Source organism: Salvelinus alpinus, chromosome 8, assembly GCF_045679555.1.
Source record: "Salvelinus alpinus chromosome 8, SLU_Salpinus.1, whole genome shotgun sequence".
In the NCBI taxonomy this organism is placed as follows: Eukaryota; Metazoa; Chordata; class Actinopteri; order Salmoniformes; family Salmonidae; genus Salvelinus; species Salvelinus alpinus.
Window position 1 is genome coordinate 44,657,828 of NC_092093.1, and position 18,628 is coordinate 44,676,455.

General features: G+C 41.5%; 1 protein-coding gene across 2 annotated transcripts in view; it reads left to right on the forward strand.

Annotated features, from left to right (window-relative positions):
• Window positions 1–18,628, forward strand: part of LOC139583198 (radixin-like) — a 57,576-nt gene that overhangs the window by 20,221 nt on the left and 18,727 nt on the right. For both annotated transcript variants that reach the window (XM_071414029.1, XM_071414028.1), the window contains exon 4: window positions 16,334–16,429. In XM_071414029.1, the coding sequence (XP_071270130.1) occupies window positions 16,334–16,429 (96 nt within the window). The remainder of the gene's footprint in view (window positions 1–16,333; window positions 16,430–18,628) is intronic.

Below are 18,628 nucleotides of genomic sequence, written 5' to 3' on the forward strand. Positions count from 1 at the left end.
AATGTACTTAAGTATCAAAAGTATAAATAATTTCAAATTCCTTAGACCAGACAGCCCAACTTTTTAAAAATATTTTTTTATTTATGGATAGCAAGGGGCACACTCCAACACTCAGACATAATTTACAAACAAAGCATTTGTATTTAGTGAGTCTGTGTGGTGTATGTCACAAAATAATGTTAAGACCACACATCAATATTCATTTTATATAATACTATTTTGCTAAGTGGATGGGTCTCTGCAGAAGGTGTCAACTGTACCGCCTATGGTTACTTGCATAGTAGCAATATCAGAAAGTGTTAATATAAATAAAATAATATACAGTATGTACATGAACAATATCAGTAATGATAGTGATAGATGAGGTAGTTGTATGCATACAATCAGGGGTAAAGTGGCTGAGCAGCAGGATAAAAAATGAATAGTAGCAGCAACGTATGGCGTGTGTGTATTAGGAGAGAGTCGTTTGAATAGAGGGACTGCAGATAGTGCTGATGACTGGTCCGTCCAAACCACGCATGAACAAGGGAATCTATATTCGGAGAGCCTGTTTCACTCCCGCCCTTGACTTTGGTGCAGGGCATGTGATGTCCATAGCCTCTTCGTCCCTGACCTCCCTGATCTTCTCAAAAATATAAACGTTCGTCTAGCTGTGTCCAGTCCAGGTGGTGCTTGTACAAGCAGACCATCTATGGGAGGAGGGATGTCAGCATTGCGCAGCAGCTGAAACCTGGTTCCGACCGAGTCGGAACGCTCCTTGGCGACAAAACCAGGCTCCAGGCATCAAAGCTGTTAAACAGGAAATAACAAAACAAAAATGGAAGACATTACAACTTTGCACAACATCAATTCACCTCCCAAGTTTAAAAGAAGAATAACCGCATAAAATGAAAATGTATTCACCTGAAGTGCTAGTAATGCTTGATCTGAAGCAGTGTCCTGAAGTACGGAGTCAGGTGTTGTTGCCAGCCATAGCTTTCCACCAGCACCGTACCATCCTCCAGTCCAACCAGCTGTGGGATGTTGACCCCTGTCACAGTGCTGTCCTTCACAACACCAGCTATCTCAGACAAGGTGTTCACTCTGGTCTTTCTGAAGCGCTGCTTGATGCGGCCGAAGCACAAGTTGGGGGGAAAACTTGGTGTGGCCTGTGATCAGGAAGTGAAGGTCTGGACTGTGGTGAAGCTTGTGCATGGTCCGCCAGGCACAATACCAGAGCACAAACTTGTTCTTGTTTTGGCCACTGCAGTTATCACAATTCAGGTCCACACGTGTTTCCCCAACTCCGTAGTTGGTGAAGAAATGGTGCATGTAGTTGACTGCGCTGGATGACATTCCTTCATCAATCAAGTAGTTGACTTGTTGTGGTATTCCTTCACAGCAGACACCAAACAAGCTACACTTGCGAGGAGTTAAAAAGTAGATGGGACCTGGCTGCATAGGGTCAGAAGGATAGTGCACCTGCAAACAACAAAGTAACATTAAGATAAATTACAACTAATTGTCTCACCCCTGTCAATCTGTCTTTACACCATTCAGTGAAATGTATTTGTTGCCTCCCATCCATCCATATATATATATATATCTCTTTCTCTCTCTCGGTCAAATGTTTTAGAACACATACTTGTTCAAGGGTTTTTCTTTATTTTTTACTATTTTCTACATTGTAGAATAATAGTGAAGACATCAAAACTATGAAATAAAGCATATGGAATTATGTAGTAACCAAAAAACTGTTAAACAAATCAAAATATATGAGATTCTTCAAATAGTCACCTTTTCCTTGATGACAGCTTGGCATTCTCTCAACCAGCTTCATTAGGTAGTCACCTGTAATGCATTTCAATTAACAGGTGTACCTTCTTAAAAGTGAATGTGTGGAATGTCTTTCCTTAATGCGTTTGAGCCAGTCAGTTGTGTTGTGACAAGGGTGGGATGGCGTATCGCTACAGAATGCTGTGGTAGCCATGCTGGTTAAGTATACACCCTTGGGGGTGTATACAGAAGATAGCCAGCCCTATTTGGTAAAATACCAAGTCCATATTATGGAAAGAACAGTTCAAATAAGCAAAAAGAAATGACAGGCCAACATTACTTTAAGACATGAAGGTCAGTCAATCTGGAACATTTCAAGAACTTTGAAATGTTCTTCAAGTGCAGTCGCAAAAACCATCAAGCGCTATGATGGAACAGGCTCTCATGAGGATCGCCACAGGAATGAAAGACCCAGAGTTACCTCTGCAGAGGATACGTTCATTAGAGTTACCAGCCTCAGAAATTGCAGCCAAGTAAATGCTTCAGAGTTCAAGTAACAGACACATCTCAACATCAACTGCTCAGAGGAGACTGGATCAGGCCTTCATGGTCGAATTGCTGCAAAGAAACCACTACTAAAGGACACCAATAAGAAGAAGAGACTTGCTTGGGCCAAGGAACACAAGCAATGGAAATTAGACCAGTGGAAATTTGTAATTTGGTCTGGAGTCCAAATTGGAGATTTTTGGTTCCAACCGACGTGTCTTTGTGAGACGCGGTGTGGGTGAACGGATGAACTCTGCATGTGTATTTCCCTACCGTAAAGCATGGAGGAGGAGGTGTTATGGTGTGGGGGTTCTTTGCTGGTGACACTTTCTGTGATTTATTTAGAATTCAAGGCACACTTAACCAGCATGGCTACCACAGCATTCTGTAGCGATACGCCATCCCATCTGGTTTGCCCTTAGTGGGACTATCATTTGTTTTTCAATGACCCAACACATCCTCAGGCTGTGTAAGGGCTATTTTACCAAGGAGAGTGATGGAGTGCTGCATCTAATGACCTGACCTCCACAATCCCCCGACCTCAACCAAATTGAGATGGTTTGGGATGAGTTGGACCGCAGAGTGAAGGAAAAGCAGCCAACAAGTGCTCAGCATATGTGGGAACTCCTTTAGGACTGTTGGAAAAGCATTCCAGGTGAAGCTGGTTGAGGGAATGCCAAGCGTGTGCAAAGCTGTCAAGGCAAAGGGTTTGTTTTGATTTGTTTAATACTTTTTTTGATTACTACATGATTCCATATGTGTTATTTCATAGTTTTGATGTCTTCACTATTTGTTTTGTTGAGTGTATATGTCCTTAATCAGTATAAAGGAGGAAATGTTGCTTACGTGTTGAGCAAAATCAAAGCTGTAGTCTATCCTGATGTCTTTGCTTGCTGGTTGTGGGGGCCCCCAGAGACAACTGCAGGTCTTGACAGGTGGTCTTGCAGTCAGCAACCATCTTCTGGTAGACAGACCGCTCACTCTGATCAAGCAGGAGATGCTGCTCTTGCTTCTTCAGCTTGGCTGACCTAACAGCTTCTGGCAGATTGGCAGATCTGAAGAGCCGATAGCACTTGTCTGTCCTCGGCTTGAGATCTGGGGCAGCAATTTTCTCCACAGATTCCTGAAGGAAGACAGCCCGACTACACGTACCTCTGGAAAATACAGAAAAAATGTGAGATCAATAAAAGTAGTGCCAATCATGTTGGAGGTCAATTAAATAGTCAAATGTGTTTATGCTTTACATACCAAGTGTTGTCATCGATTCCTTGTAGAGACGCCACAACGCTGCTTTTGTCACACGGGATGGCAGCAGCTTTCCACCAAAAGTGTTTGTCTTGGGTGGCATCCTGGTAATACTATTGCATTAACCTCTGTGTAGTTGAAGTTCACCACTAGCTGCAAGTCCTCATGCTTCAGGTGTAACCTGTGCTTGCTTGGGCCAGCTTTCTTTTTAGATGGGAGTCATTAGACCGTTCTCCTTGTATGACTGGTAGAGGAGAGTCGGGCGTGTTCTACTGATGCTGAAAGACAAATTCCAGATACAAACGTTACACACACACTTCATACATTAAGTTAATGTTAGCTAGCATGCCAGCCATCTAACGTTATCTAGCTAACAGCAAGCTTTAACTTGGGGTCTTTTGTTTAGACATGTAGCGTTAGCTAGCTAAAAAAATGAACTAAAATCCCAATCCATAGAGTAACATTAGCAAGCTAGCCATCGAACTCCAGCTGGGTTCAGCAATACAAACCGATTGTCATAGCTAGCTAAAGTTAACCAAAATGGGTTCAATGATAGATTCTTACCCGTATACATGGATGAAAGCTTCACGGCAGACTGCAACCCATTTTATTAAGACATCCTGTGTCTTTTCCCTTTAGTTTGAACAGCGTCTTTGGCCCATTGTGTCAAGTCACCCTGGTTCACACTGACCGTGTGCAATGCCATAAGAATCATCAGATCTTTCTCCCTCCGTCACCGATGCCATGGGGGTTTCCCCTCAGTCAACTTCTTCCGTGACAACAGCACTGTTGATTGTCACCTTTTCTTCTCCATCACTGTCATCAGAAGACTCTACAATGTCTTCTTCAATGAAAATGTTTTAACCTAAATCAGGGATTTCCTCATCGTCTGATTCATTTTCAGAGTCCAGAGAGAGTCAGCATGGCACGGTCGTCCTCCAGAAAGTAGTCCATCACAACTTTTTCCCACTGACCTTTGTCGATAGCGCCTGATTAAATTCAGGGCAGCAATGTTATTGAGAGCAGTAGCAACATATTTGCAGTTCTCCATGGCTAACGTTATATCTTTAAGAAACACTGCAGTAGAAAGGATTATCTACGCATTACGAGCAGCTCATTTTATAGACACAAGGTGCTACACCTCAGACCAATTCAAACTCATCTCTCGGAATGTTCAGCCCACTTATCTCTGCCAATCATGGTCGCTGTCTTTTTCTGTGGCTAAACCAACTAGGCTCATAGTTTTAAGTGTTTTATTCGTATTGACAGATGGCATACAAGTTTGATATTAAGGCACATGAAAGTTCACATGTTCGAGAAAGCATTTCTGCCAAAGAATGCATTTTGATTTTATTTTTTTTTTACGTTGAAACGGCTCTCCTGTGAAGTCGTGACTTGCGACATATGCCTAGTTTCCTGAATCGGGTCACATTTTGTTGTTACAGCCTGAATTCAAAATGGATTCAATAAAAACAAATCTCACCCATCTACACACAATACCCCATAATAACAAAGTGAAAACATGTTTTTAGAAAGTTTAGCAAATTTATTGAAAATGAAATGTAGAAATATCGAATTTACATAAGTATTCACATCCTTGAGTCAATACTTTGTAGATGCATCTTTGGCAATTATTACAGCTGTGAGTCTGGGTAAGTCTAAGAGCTTTCCACACTTGGATTGTGAAACATTTGCCCATTTATTATTTTCTAGATTATTTTAAGCTCTGTCAAATTGGTTGTTGATCATTGCTAGACAACCAATTTCAGGTTTTGCCATATTTCAAGTAGATTTAAGTCAAAACTGTAACTCGGCTGTTTAGGAACAATCATTATCTTCTTGGTAAGCAACTCCAGTGTAGATTTGGCTTTGTGTTTTAGGTTATTGTCCTGCTGAAAGGTGAATTCATTGCCCAGTGTCTGGTGGAAAGCAGACTGAACCAGGTTTTCCTGTAAAATTTGGTCTATGCTTGGCTCTGTTTCTTTTTTTTATCCTGAAAAACTCCCCAGTCCTTAATGATTACAAGCATACCCATAACATGATGCAACCACCACTGTGCTTGAAAATATGGAGAGTGGTACTCAATGTGCTGTATTGGATTTGCACCAAACATAACACTTTGTATTCAGGACAAAAAGTTAAATGCTTTGCCACATTTTTTTGCGGTATTACTTTAGTGCCATGCAAACAGGATGCATGTTTTGGAATATTTGTAATCTGTTCAGGTTTCCCTTTTCACTCTGCTGTGAGCGGACCAAGTAATTGGGCATCACTCTAAAGCGGAAAGGTGGAACAAACGAGTCAGTAGGTTTTCTTAATTGAACACAGTTCTCTATTGAGGGCATTTGGTCACCACAAACACTCCAACATAATCAATGAAAATCCCCCAAGGAAAAAAACATCTTCTTCTCCAGATCAACCAGGAACACAATATGATTATCTTTAAACTACAACAAAAGTCACGGGATTGTCACCGTCTTAGTGGTTCTTCATGGATAGATCCTCTGTCTCAGTGGCCATATTCCAGAGATAGTATTTTCCCCTGGTCTGCTGGTTCCATACTCTCTCTTATAGGGGAAGGAGAATATCTCATTAGTACCGTCAGCTGTGCTTGATTGCCTCTGGTTACCTTGTCTCCCATGCCTTGTTGGGCTACTATCCGTGAGCCCAGCCTGCCCTCTGGTGGTCCTTCCACACCGCCAATTAGGTTAGTATTGAGGAGTAACTACAATGTTGTTGATCCATCCTCAGTTTTCTCGTATTACAGCCATTCAACTATGACTCTTTTTAGAGTCACCATTGGTATCATGGTGAAATCCCTGAGCGGTTTCCATCCTCTCCGGCAACTGAGTTAGGAAGGAAGCCTGTATCTTTGTGGTGACTGGGTGTATTGATACTCCATCCAAAGTGTAATTAATAACTTCACCATGCTCAAAGGGATACTCAATGTATTTAAAAGAAAATGTTTTACCCATCTACCAATAAGTGCCCTTTGCGAGGCACTGGAAAACCACCCTGGTCTTTGTGGTTGAAACTGTGTTTGAAATTCACTGCTTGACTGAGGCACCTTACAGATAATTGTGTATATATGGGGTACAGAGATTAGGTAGTCATTTTAAAAATCATGTTAAACATTAAACACTATGTCACTGAGTGAGTCCATACAACTTATTATGTGACTTGTTAAGCACATTTTTACTCCTGAACTTATTTAGGCTTGCAATAGCAAAGGGGTTAAGTAATTGACTCAAGATATTTTAAATTCTTAATTTGTCTGAATTTTGAAAAACATGATTGCGCTTTAACATTATGGGGAGTATTGTGTGTGTGTGTGTGTAGGCCAGTGATGACAAATCAAGGGGTGTGAAGACTTTCTGAAGGCACAAGATCTTGTAGTATGTTGCTGGAACCTCTTATTGGTCAATCGGTGTACTATACTGTATGTTCTTATCTAATGGTTGAGTCCCATGGTGTCACATTCTGTAGCTACAGCGTGGACTGGATTCCAAAGGCACCATGGGATGTAGCAAGCCTCTAGTCCACCACGCAACGGGGAGAGGAAAGGCATTGTTTTGGCTTGCCATTTCCTGAATAACTTGTTTGTCAGTTGTGTGTACGTGCGTGGAAACATGACTAGGGAATTTGACCTTCAGGCCCTCTGCAGCGATATTAGCATTAGATTCTGTTGTTCAGGATTGTCAGCATTAGATTCAGACGTTCCACTTTAGTGTCACTAAGAATTCCTTTGTCTTGGCAATTTTCCATCTGGTAACCACCAGTAACCACAGGTGAAGTCCACTGACGTCTACTTCCTCTAGGTAGCAGTGTGTTTGTCAGCAGCCTGTGACCTAATTAGAAACCTGGCCTGGACGGCTGAAGTCGGTAGCAGAAATACCCTGCAGACACAGACGCACAGACTGACAGATAGGCACACACACACAGTCAGACTGGCGGTTGGAAATGCTGAGTAATACCAGTGGTGAGCTCATCCCTGGGGTGTTCCCCTGTTAAAGTGGCCTGGCTTGGGGCCCTTTCTGTGGTGGTCCCTGATCATAGCCTCGCTGCCTTAGGGCTGCACGTCGCTAACGGGACGAATTGCTTCTGGCCTGCCACTCTTCAACTCATACCCACTTTGATTTCCCATAGAAGTACTCAAAGGCTTTTTCCTTTTATATTTTCTCAGGATACTTTACAAATGTAACCATATTGTGGGCCCTGGTCAAAAGTAGTGCACTGAAAACATTTACAATGTAGTCATATAGCAGACTCTCTTAACCCTAATTCCTCCTGTAAGTCACTTTGGATAAGTGCCTTGTTCAAGCATATAATAGGGAATAGGGTGTGATTTGGAACACAACCTTAGATACTGTGTATGTCTACTTCCAGGACAGGCCACCTAAATAGAGGAAGGGGTAGTTCAATAGGTGGCACACTCATGCAGTAATAACACAATACCAGAAGACGGACTCGTCTTCAAACTGAGGATTTTAGTTGGTATCTCTGTCTCCACTCAATGCATGTGTGGTCAGGATAAATAGCTATACATTAGCCATTTATCCTTTGGCCTCTCTCTCTCACTGCCCATGTCTGAGTGTGCCCCTTCCCCTGAGTAATCTGGAACAATTAGTTGGAACTTTACGTGAGTCAGCGGATGCAGTGAGTAATGCCGTTTCGGAATGGTTGCATTCCTCTCTCTCTTTCATCACAGGGCTTGGGCCCTCATAAACACTTGGAAGACGGGCAGGCGTGGCGGCATTTGCGGCCCTGTATCACTGTTACGATACAGAGTACGGGATTCTTAAAAGGGATTCTCAATCGTTTTTGTATCCTCCAGTTTTATATACATCCTTTTGATAATACTGCACATTTTTATTGATGATCTGCACCCCAAAGCTAAAAAATGAGAGATTCTTTAGACGTCCTCCTGCGTGAAATAATTCTAGGACCCAGGTAACCTAGGTCTTTTGTGTTAGGTGAGAACAGGTAATCTACAGTTTGAGCTTACTTGACTCAACTGCAAATGTTTGTTTTAGATATGTTCAATGATTGGCTGATTTTGAAGTGGCCTGGCAGTGAGTGGCACACCTAGTTTGTAACTCTTTGGTGCGGCCTCTACTCAAAACAAAAGCCTTTTAACTCTTGGAATGTTGATTAGTTCATTCCAGTACTCACAGTGGGGATTAGCCCTTTCCCTTAAATACTGGTATTGTCCTCGATCAAAAATACTCTGATTTGATTAAATGCCGTTTCACCCATTCGTAGAGGGACATTTTCTGGCCTCAAAGGCCTCTCGTTGTACCAGAACTCCTGTAGCTTATCCCCCCTGGGAAAAGGAATCTTTCATTTAGAATCCCCCCCTTGTGTGGTTCCTGGATGCAAAAACACCATGAAAGGGTCTGTTTGTGTCCTGAAACCCTCAGGACTTTCATTCCAGGCGAGACAACACTGTCATAAACACTCTCTCGTTTCAGGCCCGACCACTCGGTGCTCGTTGTTGTAATGCAGCCCCGTCGGGTTACCCGGACCCGTATTAGGTGGCGGCTAAGTAAGTGCGGGGGCGCTTGATTTAATTTTAACCTTGGCCACTGCTTATTGGATAGGAATGGGCTTGGCCTGAGTGCCTGCTGTGCGTGTTGTTGACTGAAACGGCTTCACCCAGGCAGCTAAGCACCTGATGATTGGGTGGGGAATTTAGCAGTAGCACAAGCAGAACAGCGCCTGGCGACTGGTGAGAGTTTTTCCATCCTAAATGCCCGGGTTATAGACTCTGTAACCCATATAGAACTTATAGGTAAGGTTTCCCAAACACCGATTTTAATCCTAGCCCCGAATTCAGAATCATTCTCAATTGGAGGCACTTTTTAGTCCAGGGGTAGGCTTATTTCGTGTCCAGGAAACCTACCTGTAGGTTTTGTCAGAATTGTGCACCATAGTCCATATACAGGGTATCATAAGTATTCACCACCCTTGGATTTCTTAATGTTTATTGTGTTACAAAGTGGGATTAAAATGTATTTAATTGTCTTTTTTTTGTAAACGATCTACACAAAACACCATCAGTGGAAGATTTTTTGTTTGTTTTGATGAATGAAAAATCAAACACTAATATATTCACCCCTCTAAGTCGATGCATGTTACAAACACCTTTGTCAGCGATTTATAGCTGTGAGTCTTCTTGGGTAAGTCTCTAAGAGCTGAATACCTATTGACTCAACATTTCAGCTTTTCATTTTTTTTATTAGTTAGCAAAAAATCTGAAAAGCATAATTCCACTTTGAGATCATGGGGTATTGTGTGTAGGCCAGTGACAAATCTCAATCAGTTGTAAATTCAGGCTGTATGCAAAATGTGGACAAAGTCAAGTGGTGTGAATACTTTCTAAAGGCACTGTATGACTCCTCAGTAATAAAACAATCGAGACGTATTGTTTAAGACCATTCCTTCTGGTTGTCCCCGTGTGTGTGTGTGTGGAGGTTTATATGCCGGTCAGACACTAAAAAGAGACCATACGAAGCTCATGGAAGGAAATCTGAATGACGTGTCAGGAAACCGTGATCGAAAAGTTCAGATCACACACTATCTACTGTAGCTCTCGCCTTTCTTGTCAGAAATCGTCCGCCTGCGAATTTTACTGTATTTTCTGATTCTATTGGAACAACTGAAAATATATGATGTTGTTGTGGCTAGTTACTCGCTGCCTTCATTCAGCGTGGATTTCATCTGCACTGACTAACTGCTTTTTCCATTACATCTCCTGTAGAGCAGGAGCCTGGTCCCAGATTTGTTTGTGCTGTCTTTCCACCAACTCTTGCAAGGCTGCACAAACCGGTATTGGACCAATAGGAGTTGGCAAGACAGTCCAAATGGATCTGGGACCGTAGGGCCGGGTCTGGGAAAGATGTAATCCTATGAGGCCTGCCCAGATTAAGCCTAGTACCTGAGTATGCCATTAACGATCGTCGCTCCCGGCCATGCCGACATTAATGCCACTGGCCTCAAAGGTCTGTTTATACAAGATGCTGTACTCTGCTGGTGGTCATGCCGCATTGGTGGCACAATGTTGTTTATTTCATACAGATGACTCATTGTTTTTTTACGGTGTGAACGAATGCTGGTTTGAGTGGTTTCGGTTGATTACTGTGCCGAATGTTATCTCATCTCTGAGAAAAAGAATGTGCGTTGGTGATAAAAGCCACTTCTGGGTTCTAAGATGTTCTCGAATGTGTACATTACTGCGTGACAGTTGTGTAAATTAGAGAGTTGAATACACAGAGGAAATATGCAGTGCCTTCAAAGTATTCACACCCCTTGAATTTTCCACATATTTTTGTTTTGTAACATACTGAATTTAAAAATTGTATTCAATTGAGAGTTTGTTACTGTCCTACACACCATAATGTCAAAGTGGAATTATGTTTCTGGAAATGTTTACAAATTAATTTTAAAAAAAATGAAAAGCTGAAATGTCTTTAGGCAATAAGTATTCAACCCCTTTGTTAAGGTAATCGTAAAGTTCAGGAGTAAAAAAAAAAAGAAAAGACAAGTTGCATGAATAATAGTGTTTGACATGATTTTTTTATGACTATACCTGTACCCCACACAAACAATTATCTGTAAGTTCCCTCAGTTGAGCAGTGAATTTGGAACACAGATTGAACCACAAAGACCAGGGATGTTTTCCAGTGCCTCGCAAAGAAAGGGAAAGGGGGATACCTAGTCAGTTGTGCACCTGAATGCATTCAACTGAAATGTGTCTTCCGCGTTTAACCCAATCCCTCTGAATCAGAGAGGTGCGGGGGGCTGCCATAATTGACATTCTACGTCTTCGGTGCCCAGGGAACAGTGGGTTAACTGCCTTGCTCAGGGGCAAAACGTCAGATTTTTACCTTGTCAGCTCGGGGATTCAATCCAGCAACCTTTCAATTACTGGCCCAATGCTTGAACCATTAGGCTAAGTAGTGGTTCAAGGGACCTATTTGGTAGATGGATAAAAATGTTAAATAGCAGACATTGAATATCCCCTTTGAGTATGCTGAAGTTATTAATGACACTTTGGATGGTGTATTAATACACCCAGTCACTACAAAGATACAAGTTTCCTTCCTAACTCAGTTGCCGGAGAGGAAGGAAACCGCTCAGGGAATTCAACATGAGGCCAATGGTGACTTTAAAACAGTTAGACTTTAATGACTGGGATAGGAGAAGGATGGATCAACAACATTGTAGTTACTCCTCAATACTAACCTAATTGGCAGAGTGAAAAGAAGGAAGCCTCTACAGCATGGGTGTCAAACTCTGGCCCGCGGGCCAAATTTGGCCCACGGGGTAATTATATTTGGCCCGCGAGACAATACCAAATTACTACTAGAGCTGGCCCGCCGGTATTATACAGCGCATTCACCGCTAATACTACGAATCCCATAATGCTCTGCTGTTGTTTTCGCGCGCCAATCAGGACAGGACCCAGAAACGCCCTCTCCTCTGTGACAGTAGTCATAGCAACATAGACGCTACAACTGTCAGCGCGCTATCCCTTCCCAAAAATGGCGAAAAGAAAGGCAGAAAACAGGAGCTTTCTGGACAAGTGGGAGGCAGAATATCTGTTTACATATGTAAAAGACAAACCTGTTTGTCTTGTTTGTGGAGTCAACGTGGCTGTAAGTAAGGAGTACAACATTAGACGACACTATGAAACGAAACACCATGACAAATACAAGGACCTGGACATGACTCAAAGGAGCCAGAAAGTAGAGGAGATGAAAAGAAGTTTGGTTTCACAACAGAATATGTTCAAAAAAGCCACATCACAAAGTGAGGCTGCTGTAAAGGCTAGTTAAATCAGAAGGCTGCAAATAGAAAAGAGGCATACGATTTTTATTTAAATTTTATTTATTTAATAAATTAATGCCATTGATGTGTTTTTTCATTTGAAATTCGATTTTGCATGTCTCCACTATTAAATTATATATTGTATGGTAATAAGCGATGCTTGTTCCATATTCAATGTTAAAGCAAAACTTGTTTGGGTCCATATTAAAAGGTTCAATGTTGGCCCGCGACTTTGTTCAGGTTTTACATTTTGGCCCACTGGGTATTTGAGTTTGACACCCCTGCTCTACAGAATACAAATATTCTAAAACATGCATCCTGTTTGCAACACGGCACTAAAGTAAAACTGCAAAAAATGTGAGAAAGCAATTAACTTTTTGTCAACATAGTGTTATGTTTGGGCACATCCAACACAACACTGAGTACCACTCTCCATATTTTCAAGAATAGTTGTGGTTGCATCACGTTATGAGCAATGTTCCCTCAGAAAAAATTGGTCACAGAGCAAATTTCAGGTCTGCTGAGCGCAAACTTGAACGTTGTGAAAATTCTGTGCAACTTCCGGCACGCGTTTACTGTGAACATGGAGGCTGTACCCGCTTTAAGTTAGTTTTAACAGTGGTCAAGTAGGCTACTGTGGCTATTTGATCATAATGTAGACCTACCAGAGTGGTCTACAATCAAAAACAATGCATCCCATAACATTTTAACATGGAAATAGTTGTTCTCTCATTCAGCCTACAGTAGAGGCCAATGTGTGGTGTTCAATGTAGGCCTACATGAGACTTTTGAAAAAGCATGCAGGGTTTGTGGTGCTGACCCCAATTAGTCGTCTGGTTGATTTTGTCGACCGAGATTTGTTTTAGTCGAGTAGTAATGTGTGTGTGTGTACACTAACGTTCAAAAGTTTGGGATCACTTAAATGTCCTTGTTTTTGAAAGAAAAGCTAATTCTTTTGTCCATTTAAAATAACATTAAATTGATCAGAAATACAGTGTAGACATTGTTAATGTTGTAAATGACTATTACAGCTGATTTTAAAACCTTTTTTTTTTTTATATTAAAAAAAATATCTACAGAGGCCCATTATCAGCAAACGTCACTCCTGTGTTCCAATGGCACGTTGTGTTAGCTAATCCAAGTTAATCATTTTAAAAGGATAATTGATCATTAGAAGAGTTCCTCTGACCAGTGTCTGTGTTCCTTTGTCCATCTTACTCTTTTGTTTTTATTGGCCAGTCTGAGATGTGGCTTTTTCTTTGCAACTCTGCCTAGAAGGCCAGCATCCCAGAGTCGCCTCTTCACTGTTGACATTTTTTTCGGGTACTATTTAATGAAGCTGCCAGTTGAGGACTTGTGAGGTGTCTGTTTCTCAAACTAAACACTAATGTACTTGTCCTCTTGCTCAGTTGTGCACCGGGGCCTCCCACTCCTCTTTCTATTCTGGTTAGGGACAGTTTGCACTGTTCTGTGAAGGGAGTAGTACACAGCGTTGTACGAGATCTTCAGTTTCTTGGCAATTTCGCATGGAGTAGCCTTAATTTCTCAGAACAAGAATAGACTGAAGAGTATCAGGAGAAAGTTATTTGTTTCTGGCCATTTTGAGCCTGTAATCGAACCCACAAATGCTGATGCTCCAGATAATCAACTAGTCTAAAGAAGGCCAGTTTTATTGCTTCTTTAATCAGAACAACAGTTTAAAGTTGTGCTAACATAATTGCAAAAGGGTTTTCTAATGATCAATTAGCCTTTTAAAATTATAAACTTGGATTAGCTAACACAACGTGCCATTGGACCACAGGAGTGATGGTTGCTGATAATGGGCCTCTGTACGTCTATGTAGATATTCCATTAAAAATCTGCCGTTTTCAGCTCCAATAGTCATTTCCAACAACAACAATGTCTACGCTGTATTTCTGATCAATTTGATGTTAATGGACAAAAAAAGGTGCTTTTCTTTCAAAAACAAGGGCATTTCTAAGTGACCCCAAACTTTTGAACGCTATTGTATTTAGTACCAGTCAAAAGTTTGGACCCACCTCCTCATTCAAGGGTTTTTCTTTATTTTTACTATTTTCTTAATTGTAGAATAATAGTGAAGACATCAAAATTAATGAAATAACACATATGGAATCATGTAGTAACCAAAAAAGTTTTAAACAAATCAAAGTATATTTTATATTTGAGGTTCTTCAAATTGCCAACCCTTTGCCTTGATTACAGCTTTGCACACGCTTGGCATTCTCTCAACCAGCTTCACCAGGAGTGCTTTTCCAACAGTCCTAAAGGAGTTCCCACATAGGCTGCTTTCCCTTCACTTTCTGGTCTGACTCATCCCAAACCATCTCCATTTGGTTGAAGTTGGAAGATTGTGGGGGCCAGGTCATCTGATGCAGCACTCCATCACTCTCCTTTTTGGTAAAATAGCCCTTACACAGTCTGGATGTGTGTTGGGTCATTGTCCTTTTGAAAAACAAATGATATTCCAACTAAGTCCAAACCATATTGGATGGCTTATCGCTGCAGAATGCTGTCGTAGCCATGCTGGTCCTTGAATTCTTAGTAAATCACAGACATCGTCACCAGCAAAGCATCCCCACACCATAACACCACCTCCTGCCATGCTTTACGGTGGGAACCACACATGCGGAGATCATCCTTTCACCTACTCTGCGTCTCACAAAGACAGTGGTTGGAACCAAAAATCTCAAATCTGGACTCATCAGACCAAAGGACAGATTTCCACCGGTCTAATTTCCATTGCTCGTGTCTCTTGGCCCAAGCAAGTCTCTTCTTATTGGTGTCCTTTAGCAGTGGTTTCTTTGCAACAATTCAACCATGAAGGTCTGATTTGCGCGGTCTCCTCTGAACAGTTGATGTGTCTGTTACTTGAACTCTGAAGCATTTATTTGGGCTGCAATCGGGAGTCTGGTAACTCTAGTGAACTTATCCTCTGCAGAGGTAACTCTGGGTCTTCCTTTCCTGTGGTGGTCCTCATGAGAGCCAGTTTCATCATAGCACTTGATGGTTTTTGCAACTGCACTTGAAGAAACTTTTAAAGTTCTTGACATTTTCTGTATTGACTGACCTTCATGTCTTAAAGTATTGCTGGACTGTCATTTCTCTTTGCTTATTTGAGATGTTCTTGCCATAATATTGACCTTGTCTTTTACCAAATAGGGCTGGCTATATTCTGTATACCACCCCTACCATGTCACACCACAACTGATTGGCTCAAACGCATTAAGAAGGAAAGAAATTCCACAAATTAATTTTAGAAAGGCACACCTGTTGATTGAAATGCATTCCAGGTGACTACCTCATGAAGCTGGTTTAGAGAATGCGAAGAATGTGCAAAGCTGTCATCAAGGCAAAGGGTGGCTACTTTGAAGAATCTCAAATATAAAATATATTTTGATTTGTTTAACACTCTTTTGGTTACTACATGATTCCATGTGTTATTTCATAGTTTTGTTGTCTTCTATTATTCAACATTGTAGAAAATAATTCAAATAAAGAAAAACCCTGGAATGAGTAGGTGTCCACTTTTGACTGGTACTGTATGTAAATGAGATGTCTGTATTTAATTTTCAAAAAACATGTTTTCACTTTGTCATTATGGGATGTTGTGTGTAAATGGGTGAAAAACATTTCATCAATTTTGAATTCAGGCTGTAACACAACAAAATGTGTAATAAGTCAAGGGGTATGAATACTTTCTGAAGGCACTTATTGTATTCATTAATTTAGGCCAGAATCCTAACTTGATGCTGCGCACGTAACTACATTTTTCACAAAAAACTTTCATTGACATCGATACACGATTTTTAAATTCACACATTTCAAGGATTCTGCCCGTGTGATATATTAAATTTTTTTGTGGCTTGTGTACAGTTGTCACAGTTTGTTTTTCTGACAGAGTTGATTTACTTTTATGTACTTTCTTTGCCGTCCACAGGTGGTAAAGACCATTGGCTTGAGGGAAGTCTGGTACTTTGGCCTTCAGTATATGGACGCCAAAGGATACCATACCTGGCTGAAGCTTGACAAAAAGGTAAGGTTAATGTAATCTAATGGTACCTTTTAACAAATATTTGTTTTTCTGCTCAGGAATTCTCAAACCTTTTCCCACTGTATTCATTCTTAAATTGCATATTTTTTTGCAATACCATTCTACAGTAAACAAAACCAAATGGGCCATACAATCTTTAGAGAGGCAGGTCAAATCACTCCACACTATTTGCCTACCACTCACTCAGTCAATTAGTAGCCACTCACTCACTGCATTATGGGCACCCTCTCTCACTCCTACTTCCTGTGCAGACCAGTGGCTAATTGTAATCTCCCTTCATTTCAGTCCCTTTTTTCAGATAATTGTCATTTTTTAAATGGGATTTTAGTTGTTATTATGCCCCCCCCCCAAAAAAAAACGATGTGCCCCATGGCGCTCTGGTGAAACGTAGTGCACTAAATAGGGAATAGGGTGCCATTTGGGACGCAGACAAATCCAGTCCCCCTGAGGTTTTCATAATCAGCTGGTAGTGTGAACTCTCAGTGAACCACTAGATAAGATACTACTTCTCTGGGGGAGCGAGTGCTGTGTACCCAATGCAGTATGTATCGACAGTATAGTTAAAGCACAACCACCTGTGTCCGTGGAATGGAGATGTGCCTGTTTTTGATTTGCAGAATTTCCAAATGCATCAATGGTTCTCACCAGAGCTGTATATACAGTCGTGGCCAAAAGTTTTGAGAATGACACAAATATTAATTTTCACAACGTCTGCTGCCTCAGTGTCTTTAGATATTTTTGTCAGATGTTACTATGGAATACTGAAGTATAATTAGAAGCATTTCATAAGCGTCAAAGGCTTTTATTGACAATTACATTAAGTTGATGCAAAGAGTCAATATTTTCAGTGTTGACCATCCTTTTTCAAGACTTCTGCAATTTGCCCTGGCATGCTGTCAATTAACTTCTGGGCCACATCCTGACTGATGGCAGCCAATTCTTGCATAATCAATGCTTTGAGTTTGTCAGAATTTGTGTTTTTTTCACCCGCCTCTTGAGGATTGACCACAAGTTCTCAATGGGATTAAGGTCTGGGGAGTTTCCTGGCCATGGACCCAAAATATCGATGTTTTGTTCCCCGTGCCACTTTTGCCTTATGGCAAGGTGCTCCATCATGCTGGAAAAGGCATTGTTCGTCACAAAACTGTTCCTGGATGGTTGGGAGAAGTTGCTCTCGGAGGATGTATTGGTACCATTCTTTATTCATGGCTGTGTTCTTAGGCAAAATTGTGAGTGAGCCCACTCCCTTGGCTGAGAAGCAACCCCACACATGAATGGTCTCAGGATGCTTTACTTTACTGTTGGCATGACACAGGACTGATGGTAGCGCTCACCTCGTCTTCTCCGGACAAGCTTTTATCCGGATGCCCCAAACAATCGGAAAGGGGATTCATCAGAGAAAATTACTTAACCCCAGTCCTCAGCAGTCCAATCCCTGTACTTTTTGCAGAAAATCTGTCCCTGATGTTTTTCCTGGAGAGAAGTGGCTTCTTTTCTGCCCTTCTTGACACCAGGCCATCCTCCAAAAGTCTTCCCCTCACTGTGCGTGCAGATGCACTCACACCTACCTGCTACCATTCCTGAGCAAGCTCTGTACTGGTTGTGCCCCGATCCCGCAACTGAATCAACTTCAGGAGACGGTCCTGGCGCTTGCTGGTCTTTCTTGGGTGCCCTGAAGCCTTCTTCACAACAATTGAACCGCTCTCCTTGAAGTTCTTGATGATCTGATAAATGGTTGATTTAGGTGCAATCTTACTGGCAGCAATATCCTTGCCTGTGAAGCCCTTTTTGTGCAAAGCAATGATGATGGCACGTGTTTCCTTGGTTGACAGAGGAAGAACAATGATTCCAAGCACCACCCTCCTTTTGAAGCTTCCAGTCTGTAATTCAAACTCAATCAGCATGACAGAGTGATCTCCAGCCTTGTCCTCATCAACACTCACACCTGTGTTAACGAGAGAATCACTGACATGTCAGCTGGTCCTTTTGTGGCAGGGCTGAAATGCAGTGGAAATGTTTTTTGGGGATTCAGTTCATTTGCATGGCAAATTCATCTGATTACTCTTCATAACATTCTGGAGTATATGCAAATTGCCATCATACAAACTGAGGCAGCAGACTTTGTGAAAATTAATATTTGTGTAATTCTCTCAACTTTTGGCCATGGCTGTAGACACGTAC